General features: G+C 44.8%; 1 protein-coding gene across 2 annotated transcripts in view; it reads right to left on the bottom strand.

Annotated features, from left to right (window-relative positions):
* The window catches only part of LOC125885995 (calpain-1 catalytic subunit-like), a 39,308-nt gene that overhangs the window by 17,575 nt on the left and 2,230 nt on the right, over window positions 1–19,503 (bottom strand). Inside the window, exons 2-10 of one of the 2 annotated variants that reach the window (XM_049571885.1) lie at window positions 16,908–16,937; window positions 15,731–15,971; window positions 11,269–11,338; window positions 7,203–7,321; window positions 6,613–6,746; window positions 4,627–4,795; window positions 4,383–4,466; window positions 4,217–4,302; window positions 70–144 (exon numbers count right to left, since the gene is read on the bottom strand). In XM_049571885.1, the coding sequence (XP_049427842.1) occupies window positions 70–144; window positions 4,217–4,302; window positions 4,383–4,466; window positions 4,627–4,795; window positions 6,613–6,746; window positions 7,203–7,321; window positions 11,269–11,338; window positions 15,731–15,971; window positions 16,908–16,937 (1,008 nt within the window). The remainder of the gene's footprint in view (window positions 1–69; window positions 145–4,216; window positions 4,303–4,382; window positions 4,467–4,626; window positions 4,796–6,612; window positions 6,747–7,202; window positions 7,322–11,268; window positions 11,339–15,730; window positions 15,972–16,907; window positions 16,938–19,503) is intronic. The other variant, XM_049571886.1, reaches the window with a different exon arrangement.

The raw sequence follows: 19,503 nt of genomic DNA, 5'->3' as shown, positions 1-19,503 counted from the left end.
GACACACAGACAGACATGTTACTGCCGTCATCCTTTGAGTCAGCTCTCATCTCTTGGGTCCAAACCTACCAGAACTCTCCGTCCTCCATCTTACAGAGCAGCTCGTCTTTCTCTGCTGAGTCGATGGCGCTCCACTCTGATGAGCTGAAACACAAAGGATGATTATTTCCTCTTGTTTCTGGTGTCAAGTCGACAAACGGAGTGAAACTGAAGCACTGAATAATACTAATAATGAATAAGCTGCGAGTATGCACCTGGAATGTACGGGGTGTCCACCGCCCTATTAAGAGGAGAAAAATACTTACATGTCGTCTAAAGAAGGACGATATAGACGTTGCTATGTTACAAGAGACACATCTTGATGACACAGAGCATTTAAAGTTACAACAAGGGCCATTCGGGCAAGTATTTTTCTCATCCTTCACATCAAGAAGCAGGGGAGTGGAAGTGTTGATTAGGAAAAACCTATCTTTTATAATATCTGACTGTGTTAAAGATCTGAAGGGTTGCTATGTGATAATCAAGGGAACTTTGCAAGGTCAAAATATTGTAATGATGAATGTGTACTTTCCACCTGCCCACCCAACCACCTTCCTTACCAAAATGTTTCTGGACTTAGCTCCATTCCTTTCTAACTCCACCGTTATTGTTGGTGGGGATTTTAACTTAATATTAAATCCGCTTATTGACAAAGTTCCACATAGCACTGCACCCCCCTCTCCTCAGGCCAACACGCTCCATGCTCTATGTAAAGAGTTTGGGCTTATTGATGCTTGGAGGTGTACCCACCCCTCTGATAAACAATATACATTTTTCTCGGCTCCGCATAAGTGCCAAACCAGAATTGATTACTTTTTCCTGCCAAAGACTGATTTGTGTTCAGTTTTATCATGTGACATAACCAGTATAATTATCTCAGATCACGCTAGAGTAATTATGGACCTTAATCTTAAAACAGTGCTTCATCAGTGTCTTCACTGGAGACTCAATACCATTATTCTTAAAGATGAGGAATTTATCTCCAACTTTTCTACTGAACTTAAAGCATTTCTGAAAATCAACACTTCATCAGCCAGTAATGCCTCCGTTTTATGGGAAACATGCAAAGCTTATGCGACAGGGTTAATCATTTCGAACTCTGCAACAAAGAAGCGCCAAAGACTGGAGACACAAAAATCTTTAGAGTGAATTGATGGATAAAGAAAAAGCATATATTGCCTCTCCGTCGCCACCACTGTGGCAAGAGATCGCTACACTCAGATCAGCGCTGACCTGCCTTCTTACTAGAGATGCAGAGAAGAAAATGAAGTACACTAGACAGAGGTTTTATGAACATGGAGATAAAGCGGGAAAATGTCTGGCGTACTACGTTAAGAAGCGTGCAGAATCTAACATCATCGCATCTGTATCTCATGAAGAAGGCCACAAAGTACACGAAAATAAACTGATAAATAACTGTTTTAAGAATTTTTACAAAAATCTGTACTCTTCCGAACAAGCTCCAGAGGGGGAGCAACTAACGCACAATTTCTTTGCTCAGTTTGACTTGCCAAATTTGTCAGAAGAGCGGAAGACTGCCCTTAATAGTCCCATAACTAAAACTGAAGTGATCAAAGCTATTAAAACATTACAAAATGGAAAGTCACCAGGACCTGACGGCTTCTGTTGTGAATTTTATAAACAGTTTCAAAATATTCTTATAGAACCTCTTCTTGATGTGTTCAACCATTCCTTCACTAGGACAATTCCCGCAGACACTAAGGGAGGCCAATATTTCCTTAATTCTAAAGAAAGGGAAGTGTCCTGATTTTTGCGGATCCTACAGGCCCATAGCCCTCTTAAATGTGGATAGGAAGCTGCTTTCTAAAATCTTGGCCTCTTGTTTAGAAAATCTCTTACCGGTTCTGATGAAGGGGGACCAGACAGGTTTTATAAGCCACCAATATTAGACGTCTGTTGAACGCCATCCTAGCTTTTGAACAAAAATCTATTAACGGTCTGGTGCTTTCTGTCGATGCAGAGAAAGCACCAGACCGAATTGACTGGTCTTACTTACTGTATACACTGGGTAAATTTGGTTTGGGGGAGAACTTTATAAAATGGGTAAAAATGATCTATACTAGTCCACAGGCAGCAGTCCTGACTAATGGATTCAGGTCTGAATACTTCAACACTTACAGAGGGGTGATGCAGGGTTGCCCTTTATCGCCCCTCCTATTCGCTTTGGCTATAGAACCACTTGCTGAGGCCATAAGGGTGACATCCACAATACGTAGTTTAGAGATCGGACAGCTGTGTCATAAAATAACCTTATACGCGGATGATGTTTTAGTCCTTTTGACTGACCCTGAAACATCCGTACCAAGTCTTATTGATGTGATTGACAGATTTAGTTGTTTCTCTGGCTATAAAATCAATTTGGCTAAATCAGAGGCCATGCCTCTTGGTACTCTTTCAACAATACCAACTACTGTTCCTTCCTTTCCTTTCAAATGGTCTCCCAGTGGGTTTGTGTACTTGGGAATCTTCATCACCCCATCCTTCGATCAGCTATACAAAGCCAACTTTACACCCTTATTTTGTAAAATTAAACAGGACCTAGAGCGATGGACGTCACTTCCTGTTTCCTGGTTGGGACGCATTGCCCTGGTCAAAATGAATGTGTTGCCCAGGTTACTGTATGCTATCCAAATGATCCCTGTTTTGTTTTCTAAAAGGGTACTGAAGGACATAAATGGATGGCTCAGCTCCTTTATTTGGAACAAGTGTAGACCTAGGCTTAAGATGGCAGTATTACATCTACCAAGTTCAATGGGTGGTTTGGATTTACCTAATATTAAAATTTATCAACTTTGTGCCCATTTAAGATTTGTAAACGACTGGGTTAAGGGTAAAACTTCAATCTGGTTGGATATTGAGACAGCATTATCAAAGTGCAAACTAAGTGACCTACTATTCTGTAATAATTTTAAAGAAATTAAAACCTTTTGTGCAAATCCTGTAACAATCAACACTCTAAAAGCAAGGCGGCTTGTCCGCCGTCTCGAGGGAAGATCAAATATAACATCCATCTTTACCCCAATAATAAATAATCCTGCTTTTCCCCCAGGTTCTTCAGACCCCGGTTTTCAACAATGGTCTAAAAACAATATTAAATGCCTCAGTGACCTCTTCTCAGACAATAAACCTATGTCATTTGAACAACTGACTAACAGTTACAAACTGTCTAAACAAGATTTATTTTGCTTTTTACAAATAAGGCATTATATCATTCATAGCACAACCCTTATTGATCGCCCTGAAGTATCTACTGTTGAGAAAATTCTGTTTCAACAACAGTTGAAAGTGTCTCTGAGCTCATTTTACCATGTACTTAATGGTTTTTCTACTACTGATGTGCAGGGGGTCAGAGGTGTGTGGGAGAAGGAGCTGTCTGCGACCATAGATGAAGAAAAGTGGGATACCATTTGGTCTCTTGCAAAAAGGATTTCAATTTCCACTCGGACAAGAGCAATACAACTTAAGATTCTACACAGATTACACATATCTCCTCACCGCAGGCACCTCTTCAACCGCTCTCTTTCCCCTTTGTGTCTCAAGTGTAAAACTGATGTGGGAACTTTAACTCATTGTTTCTAGTCTTGTCATAAACTTCAAAGATATTGGTTGAAATTATAAGTGAAACGGAGAGAATTTTTCACATTAATATAAATATGGATCCCATGTCCCTGATTCTAGGTCTTCCAAGTGACCGTCTAAAAACAGCAGTCAACAAAAGATTGTATAATATTCTAACGTTTGCAGTTAGGAAAAATATTCTCTTGCAGTGGGTCAGTGATAAGACTCCCTCTGTCTGTGGTTGGCGTAAAATAATTTTTGAACTGATCCCTCTAGAATATCTTACCAGCGTCATACATTACAGCGTAGATCAGTTCTGTAGAGTGTGGCGCCCATTTCTGGACTATATCGGACTGGACCTTTCCTCCATTCTGTTGAAGGGACTGTTGTGCACTTGAACGACATTCAGGTACTGTAAGACTGAACCACCACCTCTTGTATTATGCCATATGTTCGTCTCGCATGTAAGAGCTGCTGTGTACGTTTTGTGTTTGTTTTGTTGTGTGTCTAGTTTTTGTAGACACTGTTTTGCTGAATGGAAACAAAAACTGCAATAAAAACAATGAGGAAAAAAAAAGAAAGAAACTGAAGCACTGACTTGTCGCTCCAGGCTCCGGTCCACTCCACCTGACCCCAGGGGTTCCTGATCCGGATCAGACGCTCCTGACGGCTGCGGTACTCCACCTGCAGACAGCAACACCAACATGTCCCACACACAGACTGGCTCCTGATGAAGGTGATGAAGCTGATGAAGGTGAGCTCACCTGTCTGAGTGCGGTCACAGAGTAGGCGTGGCCTTTAACCAGCTTCTTGAAGGTCACCGCCTCCATGTCGAAGGCACTGGTGATCTGAAGAGGAGACAGAAACACATGCAGCAGCTGACAGGACGTAACCTCTGACAGATAATGACCTCCTCCGGGAGGACACTACTGTAGGGGGCGCTGTCACTGCACAACAACCAATCAAACACACAGGAGATATTTATGTAAAAATATGTGTGTGACTGACGTCGATGGAGCAGCCCAGCAGCGAGCCTCTCTCCAGAGCTTTACTGATGATGCGATGAAGATCTCTGGGAGCTTTCTTCAGCTCGTACATCTCCGAAACACCGCCGGTAAAATCCTCGAAACCTTCAGTGGTGCTGCCGCCGGACAACGCCTCATACGAGCCGTTCAACCTCAAAACACACAGTAAACAAACAATAAACACACAGTAAACACACAGTAAACAAACACTACACACACAGTAAACACAGAGTAAACAAACACTAAACACACAGTAAACAAACAATAAACACACAGTAAACAAACAATAAACACACAGTAAACACACAGTAAACAAACAGTAAACACACAGTAAACAAACCCTAAACACACAGTAAACACAGAGTAAACAAACACTAAACACACAGTAAACAAACAATAAACACACAGTAAACACACAGTAAACAAACACTAAACACACAGTAAACACACAGTAAACAAACAATAAACACACAGTAAACACACACTAAACACACAGTAAACAAACAGTAAACACACAGTAAACACACAGTAAACAAACACTACACACACAGTAAACAAACAGTAAACACACAGTAAACACACAGTAAACAAACACTACACACTCAGTAAACAAACACTAAACACACAGTAAACACACAGTAAACACACAGTAAACAAACAATAAACACACAGTAAACACACAGTAAACAAACAGTAAACACACAGTAAACACTGTTGTTACTATAATGGAGGAAAAGTCTCAGAGTATCAGGAGAACCTTCAGGTGGTTTTTGGTTTCTGAGACTCTTGAATTCAGGTTTAGGACAGTTTGAGGGCTCATTTATTCTCAATGTTAGAGACAGAGACAGAGACAGATGGAGACAGAGACAGACAGAGACAGACAGAGAGACAGAGACAGACAGAGACAGAGACAGACAGAGACAGAGACAGACACAGAGACAGACAGAGACAGAGACAGACAGAGAAAGACAGAGACAGACGGAGACAGATGGAGACAGAGACAGACAGAGAGACAGAGAGACAGAGACAGACGGAGACAGAGACAGACACAGAGACAGACAGAGACAGACGGAGACAGACGGAGACAGATGGAGACAGAGACAGATGGAGACAGAGACAGACGGAGACAGAGACAGACACAGAGACAGACAGAGACAGATGGAGACAGAGACAGAGACAGACGGAGACAGACGGAGACAGATGGAGACAGAGACAGATGGAGACGGAGACAGATGGAGACGGAGACAGAGACAGATGGAGACAGACAGAGAGACAGAGACAGACGGAGACAGAGACAGACACAGAGACAGACAGAGACAGAGACAGACAGAGACAGACGGAGACAGACGGAGACAGAGACAGACGGAGACAGAGACAGACAGGGACAGACGGAGACAGACGGAGACAGACAGAGACAGAGACAGACAGACAGACGGAGACAGAGACAGACGAAGCCTCCTGTCCATACTATGTGCTCATTTCATCGTAGTTCAAGAGAGATTCTGCGACAGGAGACGACAGAGACATTTATATGAACAGAATGACTCGGTGACATAGTGACAAGTCGTTTTACATCGCCACATGTCAGGATGTATTCAATGACCTCACAGACCACCTCCGTCTACAAAACTGCCTCCGTTTTAAGGTACAATTTTACGACCTCGTTTGTTGTTGTTTTTTCCATTTTTTTTTTGTTGTTGTGTGAAACTTTTGACTCCGCCCTCTAGTGCCATCTGTTGGCTGTATCTATGACATCATAAAGGACACATGGACGTACGAGGACAGTGGCATCTATTTTCGTTCATAAAGGGAGAATAAACGCACCTTCACTGAGACCTTGCATTGCACATTTGATTTTGTTTGGTGTTGTTTGACAGTTTGAAAGAGCACGAGAGCTGCTGAAGCTCCTGATTCCTCCGGACACACTGATCTGACGCCGGTCTGGCTGTCAGGAAGTCTCAGCTCTTACTTGGCGTAGGCCTTCTCCAGCAGGGCGCTCCAGAACTCGCTGCCTTCAGCCGAGTGGACGAACATCAGCTCTCCGTCTTTGACCGGCAGACGGTCGTCGATCACCACGTCCACCCACTCCCCGAACTGCCAGAACTACAGACAGACAGATGGACAGACAGACAGATGGACAGACAGAATTAAAGTGCACAGGGGTTTTCATTCCACTTCATATAACTGTTTGTTATAAAACTAGATGTAAAATGCTGTAAAAATTCGGAGCATAGTTTTTGCTCCGTCAGCACCTTTAAACATGTCAAACACTTTGGCGACGTCTCAGCGCCCTGACAACGACTCTATAACAACACTGCGCTCGCCGTCACCTCACCACCGACTGTATGAGCTATGGCTGCTGCAGTCGTGGGCCAATCACACGTGGCGTTCAGAGAAGAATCGCTGTGATTGACTGTGATACAAAAACAGTTGATAGTTTTGACACCACTTGGTCCTGTGTTTTCTCAGTTGATACCTAACAGGTGTATCCCTGGCCCTACGCCTCAGGTCCACTTGAATGTATCATGAGCAGGTGAATGGGTGTGGCCTCTGACTCACCTGGAAGTGGAAGATGCCGGCATACTGATGGCTGAAGCTCTGACCGTGAGGGACGACGCGGTGCAGCAGCTGCTCGTTCAGAGTCAGAGAGCCGATAGCAGCCAGCAGCCAACAGTCTCCTACACAACATCCAATTACAGGACACACAGAAATGACATCATCATACCTCTGAAAGTACCGCAAAATATGACCAAATACAAATATGACCAAATATTATATATAATATAGAATGTTATGATGGTAGAGTGGTACGATGGTACAGTGGCACGATGGTACAGTGGTACAGTGGTATGATGGTATGGTGGTACAGTGGTACAGTGGTACGATAGTACAGTGGTACGATAGTATGGTGGTATGATGGTACGGTGGTACAGTGGTACGATAGTATGGTGGTATGGTGGTACAGTGGTACAGTGGTACAACAGTATGGTGGTATGATGGTACGGTGGTACGATGGTACAGTGGTACGGTGGTACAGTGGTATGATGGTACAGTGGTACGGTGGAACAGTGGTACGATGGTACGGTGGTACAGTGGTATGATGGTACAGTGGTATGATGGTACAGTGGTATGATGGTACGGTGGTACAGTGGTACGGTGGAAAAGTGGTATGATGGTACAGTGGCACAGTGGTACGATGGTACGGTGGTACAGTGGTATGGTGGTACAGTGGTACGGCGGTACAGCGGTACAGTGGTACAGTGGTATGATGGCACAGTGGCACAGTGGTACAGTGGTATGATGGTATGATGGTATGGTGGTACAGTGGTACGGTGGTACAGTGGTATGATGGTACAGTGGTACAGTGGTACGGCGGTACAGTGGTATGATGGCACAGTGGCACAGTGGTACAGTGGTATGATGGTATGATGGTGTGGTGGTACAGTGGTACGGTGGTACAGTGGTACAGTGGTATGATGGTACAGTGGTACAGTGGTATGATGGTACAGTGGTACAGTGGTACAGTGGTATGATGGTATGATGGTATGATGGTACAGTGGTACAGTGGTACAGTGGTATGATGGTATGGTGGTACGGTGGTACAGTGGTACGGTGGTACAGTGGTATGGTGGTACGGTGGTACAGTGGTATGGTGGTACAGTGGTACGGCGGTACAGTGGTACAGTGGTACAGTGGTATGATGGTATGATGGTATGGTGGTACGGTGGTACAGTGGTACGGTAATACAGGTAATGTTTATGGGAAGCGTTGGCGCTGGTTAATATCTCCATTATCCTGAGCAGACACTCTGATGGTCAGCGGGGACACGCTAATGCTAAGCTAACATCAACAACAACATCACTTCTTTCACATTAAGCTGCTAATGTTTCCGACTAATGGAACGTCCGTCCATTCACTGATCAATTAACTGATCAATACAAGGTCAGAACTGAGTGCTGCCTTCAGGTGTTCCTCGTAAGATCCCATTACGCCTTGTCATGAAACAGAGCGGCCGGGATCTGAGTTATCTCAACTAGAGTTTGTGGACCTGTGTTTGGGTCTGTTTGTCCTGGTTTGTTCCAGTGCAGCGAAACGTAAAGCTGCAGCGTTGGGCGATCCTCAACAGTTTGTGTTTGTTTGTCAGCAGGATGACCGAGAAACCCCCAGCAGATTTTAATGACGGGTGGTGAAGGGTGGAGCACGGGCCGAGAAAGAGCACATGAAATGACGGAGCAGATCTGAACCACAGGGTGGATACACAAACCACGTTCCACTGTCTGAGAGTGTTTGGTGTTGGTCTGCGCTCTGGGACCGATCTTCACCTCAACATATATTGAACTTTATTATGTTTATTATAAACTCATCATCAACTACAAGTACATTTCTATGAAATCTGTTTTTCATGCACAGATGCAAATGTTGGTACAGTGTACTATCATACCACTGTACTGTCGTACCACTGTACCACCGTACTATCGTACCACTGTGCCATCGTACCACCGTACTATCGTACCACTGTGCCATCGTACTATCGTACCACTGTACCATCGTACCACTGTACCACCGTACTATCGTACCACTGTGCCATCGTACTATCGTACCACTGTGCCACCGTACTATCGTACCACTGTGCCATCGTACTATCGTACCACTGTACCATCGTACCACTGTACCACCGTACTATCGTACCACTGTACCATCGTACCACTGTACCACCGTACTATCATACCACCGTACCATCATATCACTGTACTGTCGTACCACTGCACCACTGTATCACCGTACCATCGTACCACTGTATCACCGTACCACTGTACCACCGTACCACTGTACTATCATACCACCGTACCATCATACCACTGTACTGTCGTACCACTGCACCACCGTACCACTGTACCACCGTACCATCATACCACTGTACTGTCGTACCACTGCACCACCGTACCACTTTACCATCGTACCACTGTACCACTGTATCACCGTACCATCGTACCACTGTATCACCGTACCACTGTACCATCGTACCACTGTACCACCGTACCATCATACCACTGTACTGTCGTACCACTGCACCACCGTACCACTGTACCATCGTACCACTGTACCACCGTACCATCATACCACTGTACTGTCGTACCACTGTACCACCGTACCACTTTACCATCGTACCACTGTACCACCGTACCATCATACCACTGTACTGTCGTACCACTGCACCACCGTACCACTGTACCATCGTACCACTGTATCACCGTATCACTGTACCATCGTACCACTGTACCACCGTACCATCATACCACCGTACTGTCGTACCACTGTATCACCGTACCACTGTATCACCGTACCATTATACCACTGTACCATCATACCACCGTACTGTCGTACCACTGTATCACCGTACCACTGTACCATCATACCACCGTACTGTCGTACCACTTTACCACCGCACCACTGTATCACCGTACCATCATACCACTGTACTGTTGTACCACTGTATCACCGTACCACTGTATCACCGTACCACTGTACCATCGTACCACTGTATCGTCGTACCACTGTATCACCGTACCACTGTACCATCGTACCACTGTATCACCGTACCACTGTACCATCGTACCACTGTATCGTCGTACCACTGTATCACCGCACCACTGTATCACCGCACCACTGTATCACCGCACCACTGTACCATCGTACCACTGTATCGTCGTACCACTGTATCACCGTACCACTGTACCATCGTACCACTGTATCACCGTACCACTGTACCATCGTACCACTGTATCGTCGTACCACTGTATCACCGTACCACTGTACCATCGTACCACTGTATCACCGTACCACTGTACCATCGTACCACTGTACCATCGCACCACTGTATCACCGCACCACTGTATCACCGTACCACTGTACCACCGTACCTTCGTACCACTGTACCATCGCACCACTGTATCACCGCACCACTGTACCTTCGTACCACTGTATCACCGTACCACTGTACCATCGTACCACTGTACCATCACACCACTGTATCACTGTACCACCGTACCACTGTACCATCGCACCACTGTATCACCGCACCACTGTACCTTCGTACCACTGTATCACCGTACCACTGTATCACCGTACCACTGTACCATCACACCACTGTATCACTGTACCACCGTACCACCGTACCACCGTACCACTGTACCTTCGTACCACTGTATCACCGTACCACTGTATCACCGTACCACTGTACCATCACACCACTGTATCACTGTACCACCGTACCACCGTACCACCGTACCACTGTACCTTCGTACCACTGTATCACCGTACCACTGTACCTTCGTACCACTGTGTCACCGTGTCACCGTACCTTCGTACCACTGTGTCACCGTACCACTGTACCATCGTACCACTGTACCACCGTACCACTGTACCACCGTACCATCATACCACTGTACCATCGTACCACTGTACCACTGTACCACCGTACCATCATACCACTGTACAACACCGCTAACATCACGAATGAAACTTTGGTAACAGTATTAACGACGCAGCTTCCTTCAGCTGGACAACGATCAAAAACAAACTGCATAGAAGACTGTGTGTGAGGTCACATGACCAGCTGACTCACCCAGCACTCCCTGACAGATGTCTGTCCTGGTGGCTCCGCCCACGATGAACTGAGGGCTCTCTGTCAACTCCTGAAACAGCCAATCAGAGACCCCTTTTGTGTTACATCATATTATATCACGTTCCTTTAAAACAGATCATCACCATCATTTTCTGATGTCCCCTAGGTTCCCTCACCCTTGTGTTCCCTCAGACGCATGTTTCCTCAACAGCTCTGGTCTAAGCCACAGAGTGGGCTCAGTGCATTAAATGTGTTGTCTCATTTCCTCAAACAAACGTGGTAGTGACGATTACAGTTGTACCGATACCGATACCACTTTTGTTTTGCTTCAGAAAAGCAGCTCATTGCTCCACTCAGTGCTCCGCTCGTTGCTCCACTCGTTGCTCCGCTCGCCTCTTTCTCTCTGTCCCTCCCTCTCTGACAACAGCAGCCCCTCCCCCTCTCATGCACATGCTGCTGTCACACACTGAAAATGAGCGACATGCAAGAAGGAGAAACGGTAAAGGAGTATTTATGCCTGGTTCACACTACATGACTTTTCTGCCCGTTCTGAAAGTCACTATGTCACATTACACGATTGTGGAGTCATAAAATCATGACTTGGCCGACAGACATGACACACTACACGCTGGTACTCACCAATTATCCCCGGTCGTCTTTCACGGCGTGTGTGATGTCACCAGGTTATTCTTGTCCTATTTTTATGACTTTACTATTATTTGAGTCACTGTGTCTGTTCATGTGCCAGCTGACATGTTGTTGTAGTCCCCTAAAAAGTGTCAGCACAGTCCTCCACAACAACTTCCTGCAAATGTTTCACAATAAAAGCCTATTTAGAAAATGGAGAGATTCTCTCAGCCGAGGTTATAAGGGGCTTTTAATTTGAAACAAGTTCAGGAAGTGTTGAGTTTGAAATGACAACACCATGCATTAACTTTACAAAGACAACAGGAGCGGATAAAAAGTAAAAATATAAAGACACAGAGGGATTAATAAATAACGGACCGTCTATAATGTAGTCTGTTTCACATGAAGCTGGGAGCCTCTGCAGCTGTGCTGAGTGAAATTTTCTTACTTTAAAGGAGCTATATGTAAGAAATCTAAAGCACAGAGACTAAGGAATAATATTCATATAACATACTGATCTCACCGACAACAATAGTACAGCCAGAATATTCGCATTTAAAAAAATTTTTACAGTCTGCAAATCATGTTTATGTTTTGAATTTGTGTTTTGGCCTGTTGCGCCACCCACCGTCGTCTACCAGTCACACAGTCAGTAGAGTCTCAGCATCCAGGTTGCCAGTAGTTACGACTGAGCTACAATGGCTGACGGTGCGACTAAACCCAAACGACCTTGTTATGATTCCCAAAAACGCCAAGACAAAACTTGAGGCAAAGCGAGGGTCTATATAGGAGATGCTTTTGAACGGTGGAGACAGTTGAAAGCGGAGAAGAATTTGAATTCGGATGTCGAAGTGGCTACTCTTCTCCTCGACAGGTAAGCTTTAGCTAAAATTGGCTAACTAGCATCATATCATAGCTAGACGGGGATGGACATTTCGAATACTTTCAACTGTTATTCATTTTCGATCATACATTGTAGCCCATGTGCAGGTGGGTCATCGACCCGACTGATTTTTTTGAAAAACAAACATTAGCAGCACAGCAAGCAGCATTAGCAATGTCCCGGTACATAGCATTAGCAGCCGGCTCCTCCTCCGCTATGTCCCGGCAGCAGTGTTAGCAGCAGAGAAGCCGGTGTCGGGCGGACACGACTCGCGGCAGTATTTTGAATTTGAGTGCAGTAACCGTTTTGGCCACATTCTTACATATAGCGCCTTTAAGTCATCTGGTGAAAATTCTTGTATTTTTTAATATCGCAATATATATTGCAAAAAATAAAAAATTAAAAAATCGCAATGTCATTTTTTTCCAATATGGTGCAGCCCTACATTCTACTGTAGCCTTTAAAATGTCTATTTTACCAAATTGTGTGGCTGCACTTTAACCTGTGTCTTGATCTGTGTCAACACTGAATAACAATAATAAAAAGTTTTATGGTATTCCTTCTTCTATTATGTATTTATTCCTTAATATTTTACACAGAGTTTTAGGAGTTGAGAAATACAACAATTCATATTCTATCCATTTTTATTTTACGTGCTGATATCGGATCAGTACTTGGTATTGGCAGATACCTAAGGTTCAGGGATCGGAATTGTATCGGGAAGGAAAAAGTGGTATCGGTTCATCTCTAGTGACGATCGTGTCTGTCACCATGACAACAAAGTTAAACCGTAGTGAGAACGTAATATTTTTACATGCTAACTTTCTCATGTTAACAAGACAAACAGGCTAAAAAGCTAACATGCTAAACATCACATGATGGTTTTAACCACCCTCATCAAGATTAACATGTAGTTTAAATTTTAAAAACTAAACAATGAGTCAGTTATAAACTTCATATGTTCACTCTTATTCCATTTGTTATTTATTAACCCACAGAGAATACATCCTGTATGACCAGACAGAAAACCTCTGAATTAACATTTGCACATTAGCGTGCTCACATGCTAAATCTTACATTCACACAGTGCTAACATTAGCGTGATGACACATCCTGTGGTGTGATCATTACGGCCTCAGGGGGGCGCTGCTGTGGCTGTAGCCTTTATTTTTTCACTGTCTTCCTCTGAACACTCTCACTTCTGTTTGGCTTATCTGCTTGAACAAAATCTTCACTTCCTGCCACAAATAGCGCCAGACAACACAGGAGGTAGCGTCCAGTTCAGCCAATCACAGGCGTCCAATGGAGAACAATGAGTCCATGCAGCAGTGGTGTGACAGTCAGCTGCTCGGAGAGACGGAGGACAAAGGAAACTGTGTGTGGAGAGAAACTAAATGTTTCCTCTGATGTTCTCTGAGTTATCACCAGTTACAATAACGTGCTCCAAGAATGAGTCCTTACACCTGGACATGAGTTAGCATGTTAGCATGTTAGCACTTCCTGTTCCCTCAGCCTGAAGTCGGTGTGTTTTTGGTTGATGTGTGAAATAATGTCTGTAGTTAACACCAGCTGAGAGACGTCCATAAATACCTCACTGTCAGTTACAGCTTTATGTGTCTCTGACAAGATGAGACTACAGGACGTCATCACGCCCAACACGACTTTACAGTCTCACTGTGGTGGTGACGGTAAGTCATGTGACTGTGGTGACGGTAAGTCACGTGACCGTGGTGACAGTAAGTCAGGTGACTGTGGTGACATTAAGTCATGTGACCGTGGTGACGGTAAGTCAGGTGACCGTGGTGACGGTAAGTCAGGTGACTGTGGTGACATTAAGTCATGTGACCGTGGTGACAGTAAGTCAGGTGACTGTGGTGACATTAAGTCAGGTGACCGTGGTGACGGTAAGTCACGTGACCGTGGTGACGGTAAGTCAGGTGACCGTGGTGACATTAAGTCAGGTGACTGTGGTGACATTAAGTCATGTGACTGTGGTGACGGTAAGTCAGGTGACTGTGGTGACATTAAGTCAGGTGACTGTGGTGACATTAAGTCATGTGACTGTGGTGACGGTAAGTCAGGTGACTGTGGTGACATTAAGTCAGGTGACCGTGGTGACGGTAAGTCACGTGACCGTGGTGACGGTAAGTCAGGTGACCGTGGTGACATTAAGTCAGGTGACTGTGGTGACATTAAGTCATGTGACTGTGGTGACGGTAAGTCAGGTGACTGTGGTGACATTAAGTCAGGTGACTGTGGTGACATTAAGTCATGTGACTGTGGTGACGGTAAGTCAGGTGACTGTGGTGACGGTAAGTCAGGTGACTGTGGTGACATTAAGTCATGTGACCGTGGTGACGGTAAGTCAGGTGACTGTGGTGACGGTAAGTCAGGTGACTGTGGTGACATTAAGTCATGTGACCGTGGTGACGGTAAGTCAGGTGACTGTGGTGACATTAAGTCATGTGACTGTGGTGACATTAAGTCGTGTGACTGTGGTGACGGTAAGTCATGTGACCGTGGTGACGGTAAGTCAGGTGACTGTGGTGACATTAAGTCGTGTGACTGTGGTGACGGTAAGTCAGGTGACTGTGGTGACATTAAGTCACGTGACCGTGGTGACGGTAAGTCACGTGACCATGGTGATGGTAAATCACGTGACCGTGGTGTAGTGTAGCTTTGTACTTCAATAATCATAAAGTTTATTAGTGAAGATTATCTCTCTGAACAGAACCTGTAGCATCAGAAACATTTGTTTATTTTCTGTAATAATCCAGATTCCAATGGAACAATCTGATTGGCTGTTTGATGAGGGAACCAGGGCGACGCTGACCTCAGGGTCGGCCTACAGAACTCTCTGCAGGATGACGGACAGAGGCGGTGAGCCCTGAGCACCTCATGCTTGTGTCACTGAGGATGTTGTGTGCCACTGTGAGTTGTCAGAGTTCTTACCGTTGGTCTCTTCCACTCCACCCCTCGGGTTTTAGCGGTGAATGGAGCGAGTTCCTTGAAGCCCAGTGAGGCCGCTTCAGCTGGGAACATTGGGTCCTCAAACAGGGATCTGTTCTCCAGACAGCCCTGCTTCAGGGCCTGGAAGTCCTGGTTCAGGTAGTGTATGGCCTGCTGGACTGAGCCATGACCTAACGCCTTCTGCCGGCCCTTCTGGATCCGCGCTGATGCACCTCCAAACATCCTGAACACATCAGAAAAACTGTTCACTCTCAGAAATAAGGGTTCCAGAAGGGTTCTTACTGAAGGGCAGAGGTTCTCCCCAGAACCTTTCTTTTTTGAAGACGAGGACCAAGGGTTCCAACAAGAACCCTGTTCATCCAAAGAACCCTTTTTGAAGCAAGAGTTCTTCAAGGATTGATAAAAGCATGTGAAAAGATCTTCACCCTCAAATACTCAGATGTTTACCCATGTTCATGTTGTTTATTGTTTTTGTTGGCGTGTACATGTGTTTGGAACCCGCCTCATCAATTCATTTTTCTTGTGTTCTGTTATCTTAACCATCACGTTATGCCCTATAATGCCATAAAGGGTTCCTGGTTCTTGGCAGCTTGAATTTTGGTTCCAATTTGGAACTGAATTCCAGTTTCCAACTCGACTGCACCATTGAAGTTGTCGATGGTGCATGGTCAACATGTTAATGTGTCCAATACTTCACGACCAAGTACCTGCAGAACTGACGACGTTCAGCCTCAGCTCTGATCATCAGCTCACTGTGTCAGCATGCTAACATGCTAACACAGTGAGCATTAGCATGCTAATACAGTGAGCGTTAGCATGCTAATACAGTGAGCATTAGCGTGCCAGCACAGTGAGTGTTAGCATGCTAATACAGTGAGCATTAGCATGACAACACAGTGAATTGATGGTAATATAAACTCTGTCACTGTGATATTTTCTGAGACGGTTATCATACCGTGAAAAACTCGCACCGTTGCAACCCTACACAGTGAACACTGTACCTGCCAAGCATCAGCATGTTAGCATTGTCACTGTGACCATGTTAGCATGTTGATGTTAGTATTTAGCTCAAAGCACAACTGTGTAGAGGCTCACAGACTCTGGTTGGTCAGTTTCCATTAGACCAGAGAGAAATTAATAAACATGCAGGTGTTTGTACCTGATCTCCGTCCAATGGGCTCGTTGGAAGCTGACAGGGAACAGAAGTGTGGTTAGTTCACGGTGAACAGTCAGAGTTACAACAACACATCACTGAACCCACTCACAACCCGACCAACAAGCTAACATCAGTCTTTCTCCGCTCTGACAGGACTTCACTGGACCGCCCTCACACACCAAACACTGAGCTCGAACTGACACAATATTCATCCGTTGTGATGGTTTAATGATCGTTTCCCTCCATCTTGTCTGGGGTCACTTTCTCCAGACAGTCAGACCTTCTGTTTTCTACCAACTGAGTCTGGTTTTGGAACGTTGGTCGAAAAATCGAGAAATCTTAAAGGTCTCTGATGAAAACCTGACACAGAGTCTTTGAATCAAAACCAACAACCACCAGCCCTGTTCTTTTCTCCTTAACGTAACCATGTGTGTGTGTGTTGGCCAAACATAACCACATGTGTGTGTTGTTAAATGGAGGCGTCCTGACAATAAGTGCCTCACCGTTCCAGGAAGTTTGCAGGTAAATGATGCTGATAGATAAATAGCTGATTGATGAATGAGGAATGCGCAGCTCAGTGGATACTGAGGATGATGATTATCTGCAGTCTGAGTTGTGTCCTATCATCACTGTGCGCTCCGATCAATGAGGCGGCCTGAGAGCAGCTGACTCAGCACTCTGAAAGCTCTCTGTGTTTTCTGGAGCTCCACCAAAAATACCACCCCGGTGCCAGACCGGGATCAGACCGGGAGCTGAACTCCAGCTGGTTTGATGCAGTTCGTCCTGTGGCCCTGGTGATGTCGAGGGACCCCGAGTCATAATCTGGGTTTCAGAGCTGAACTGTTTCACTTTATAGTTTTTGCTCATCTGTTTTAAACTTGTCTTTCATGTCTAATCCATGTGATTTAGGCTGCGTTCACTGCTCACCTGTTTGGTTTGGTTAAAATGAAGTCAGGTCTGTTCGTTGGGTCGATGTGAAAGCTGTCAATCAAACCCAGGTGCAGACCAAACAACCGAACTGTAACCACTCGAAAAGGTGGGTCTGGGTCCGTTTCCAAAACCAGTGGTGAAATTTGAATTTGACTACTGACAGAGAGCGCTGCAGCAGTGAAACAGGCTGTGATGTAACCAATCTGTACGTCCATTAAAGCCCCGCCCACTGCACAAAAAACTCAATATCATCTGGCCCCTTAATGTGACGGGAACGGTTACAATCAGCAGTCATACCCGGGTTCAATGACTTTGCAGTAGTCACAGGTATTTACTGGCTCTGATCAGCCGTGATGGAAACAAACACCTGGGAGGACGCACTCATTTTAGCCCCTTCACCGGCGAGATGCAGAAACACGCCGCCACAAAACACCGTCTGTCTCCGCCCAGTCAGCTCAGCATCGATCCAGATGAGTCTGCAGTTTGAGAGACTGAATAAGTCAGAGATATAAAGGAAGTAGCCACTGGAACATGTTCACTGGCCTCTGTGCTGCTTTCTGTTGTTTACGTACCTGTTTTCAGGCCCGTCTGTGACGTTAAACGTGACACAGCAGGAAAAGAAAACATGAGAGCAAACCCATCGGCTGCAGAGCCGTGAACACAGCTCTGGGTTTCCCCACGTAGGGCTCGATCACGATAATCCTGATATAATTTTTGATTCTGACTCTGAGTTGCTGTTGTTGTTCACAATGTAAAGAAATGAGAGAGATCATTTTTCTTTAGTTTTTAACTCAAGATTTGAAGCAAACTGTGAAACTACATCACTGATTTTATTGTAATTCTATTTTCTAAGATCAATAATGATTTTTTGTTTTGTTTTTACTAATCTGTCAGATCGTCAAGAATATCGTTATCCGAAAATACCTTGACATATCCTGATATTATTTTAGGGCCATGTCACTCAGCCCTGTCCTCCTGTTTAAAAGTCTCATTTGGGTGGAACAGCTGTTTAACAGTGTTCGTTTTTGTCACTGACAGGATCAGACAAACATGATGGAGAGGATCCTGACAGAGACAGACCTTGGCGTTAAAGAGGAAGCTCCTTTAGTTTAACCAGAAATCACCATCACCAAACCCAGCAGTCTCCATATGAATAAGATAAGATAAGGGATAAGATAAGATAAGATAAGGGATAACCCTCGTGTGACCCCTGGACATTTTTGTCCATTTCCAAAATTCAAAACTCCCTCACAGAGAGATTAAAGGTCACAAGGGGGTGATTTTTTGCATGGGGGTGTCATTCTGGGTGAAATTTCAAATTCTCAACTTTCAGCATGAAAATCCATTATTTGACCCTGTAACGCATTTTTATCCCGGCAACAATACAAATGGCTAAATGACAGGTGGACATTTTTGTCCACTTGAAGGGTCATGGATGGGATAAAAATGCATTACAGGGTCAAATAATGGATTTTCATGCTGAAAGTTGGGATTTTCAGATTTAACCCAAAATGATCCCCCCTTGACAAAAATCACCCCCCTGTGACCTTTTGTTGGACACTTTCTAGAAAATGGACATTTTTGTCCACTTGAAGGGTCATGGATGGGATAAAAATGCATTACAGGGTCAAATAATGGATTTTCATGCTGAAAGTTGGGATTTTGAAAT

The sequence above is a fragment of the Epinephelus fuscoguttatus genome, linkage group LG3, assembly GCF_011397635.1.
Source record: "Epinephelus fuscoguttatus linkage group LG3, E.fuscoguttatus.final_Chr_v1".
NCBI classification, from domain to species: domain Eukaryota; kingdom Metazoa; phylum Chordata; class Actinopteri; order Perciformes; family Serranidae; genus Epinephelus; species Epinephelus fuscoguttatus.
Note: the sequence above shows the minus strand (reverse complement) of the source record. Positions and strands in the feature narration are given on the sequence as shown.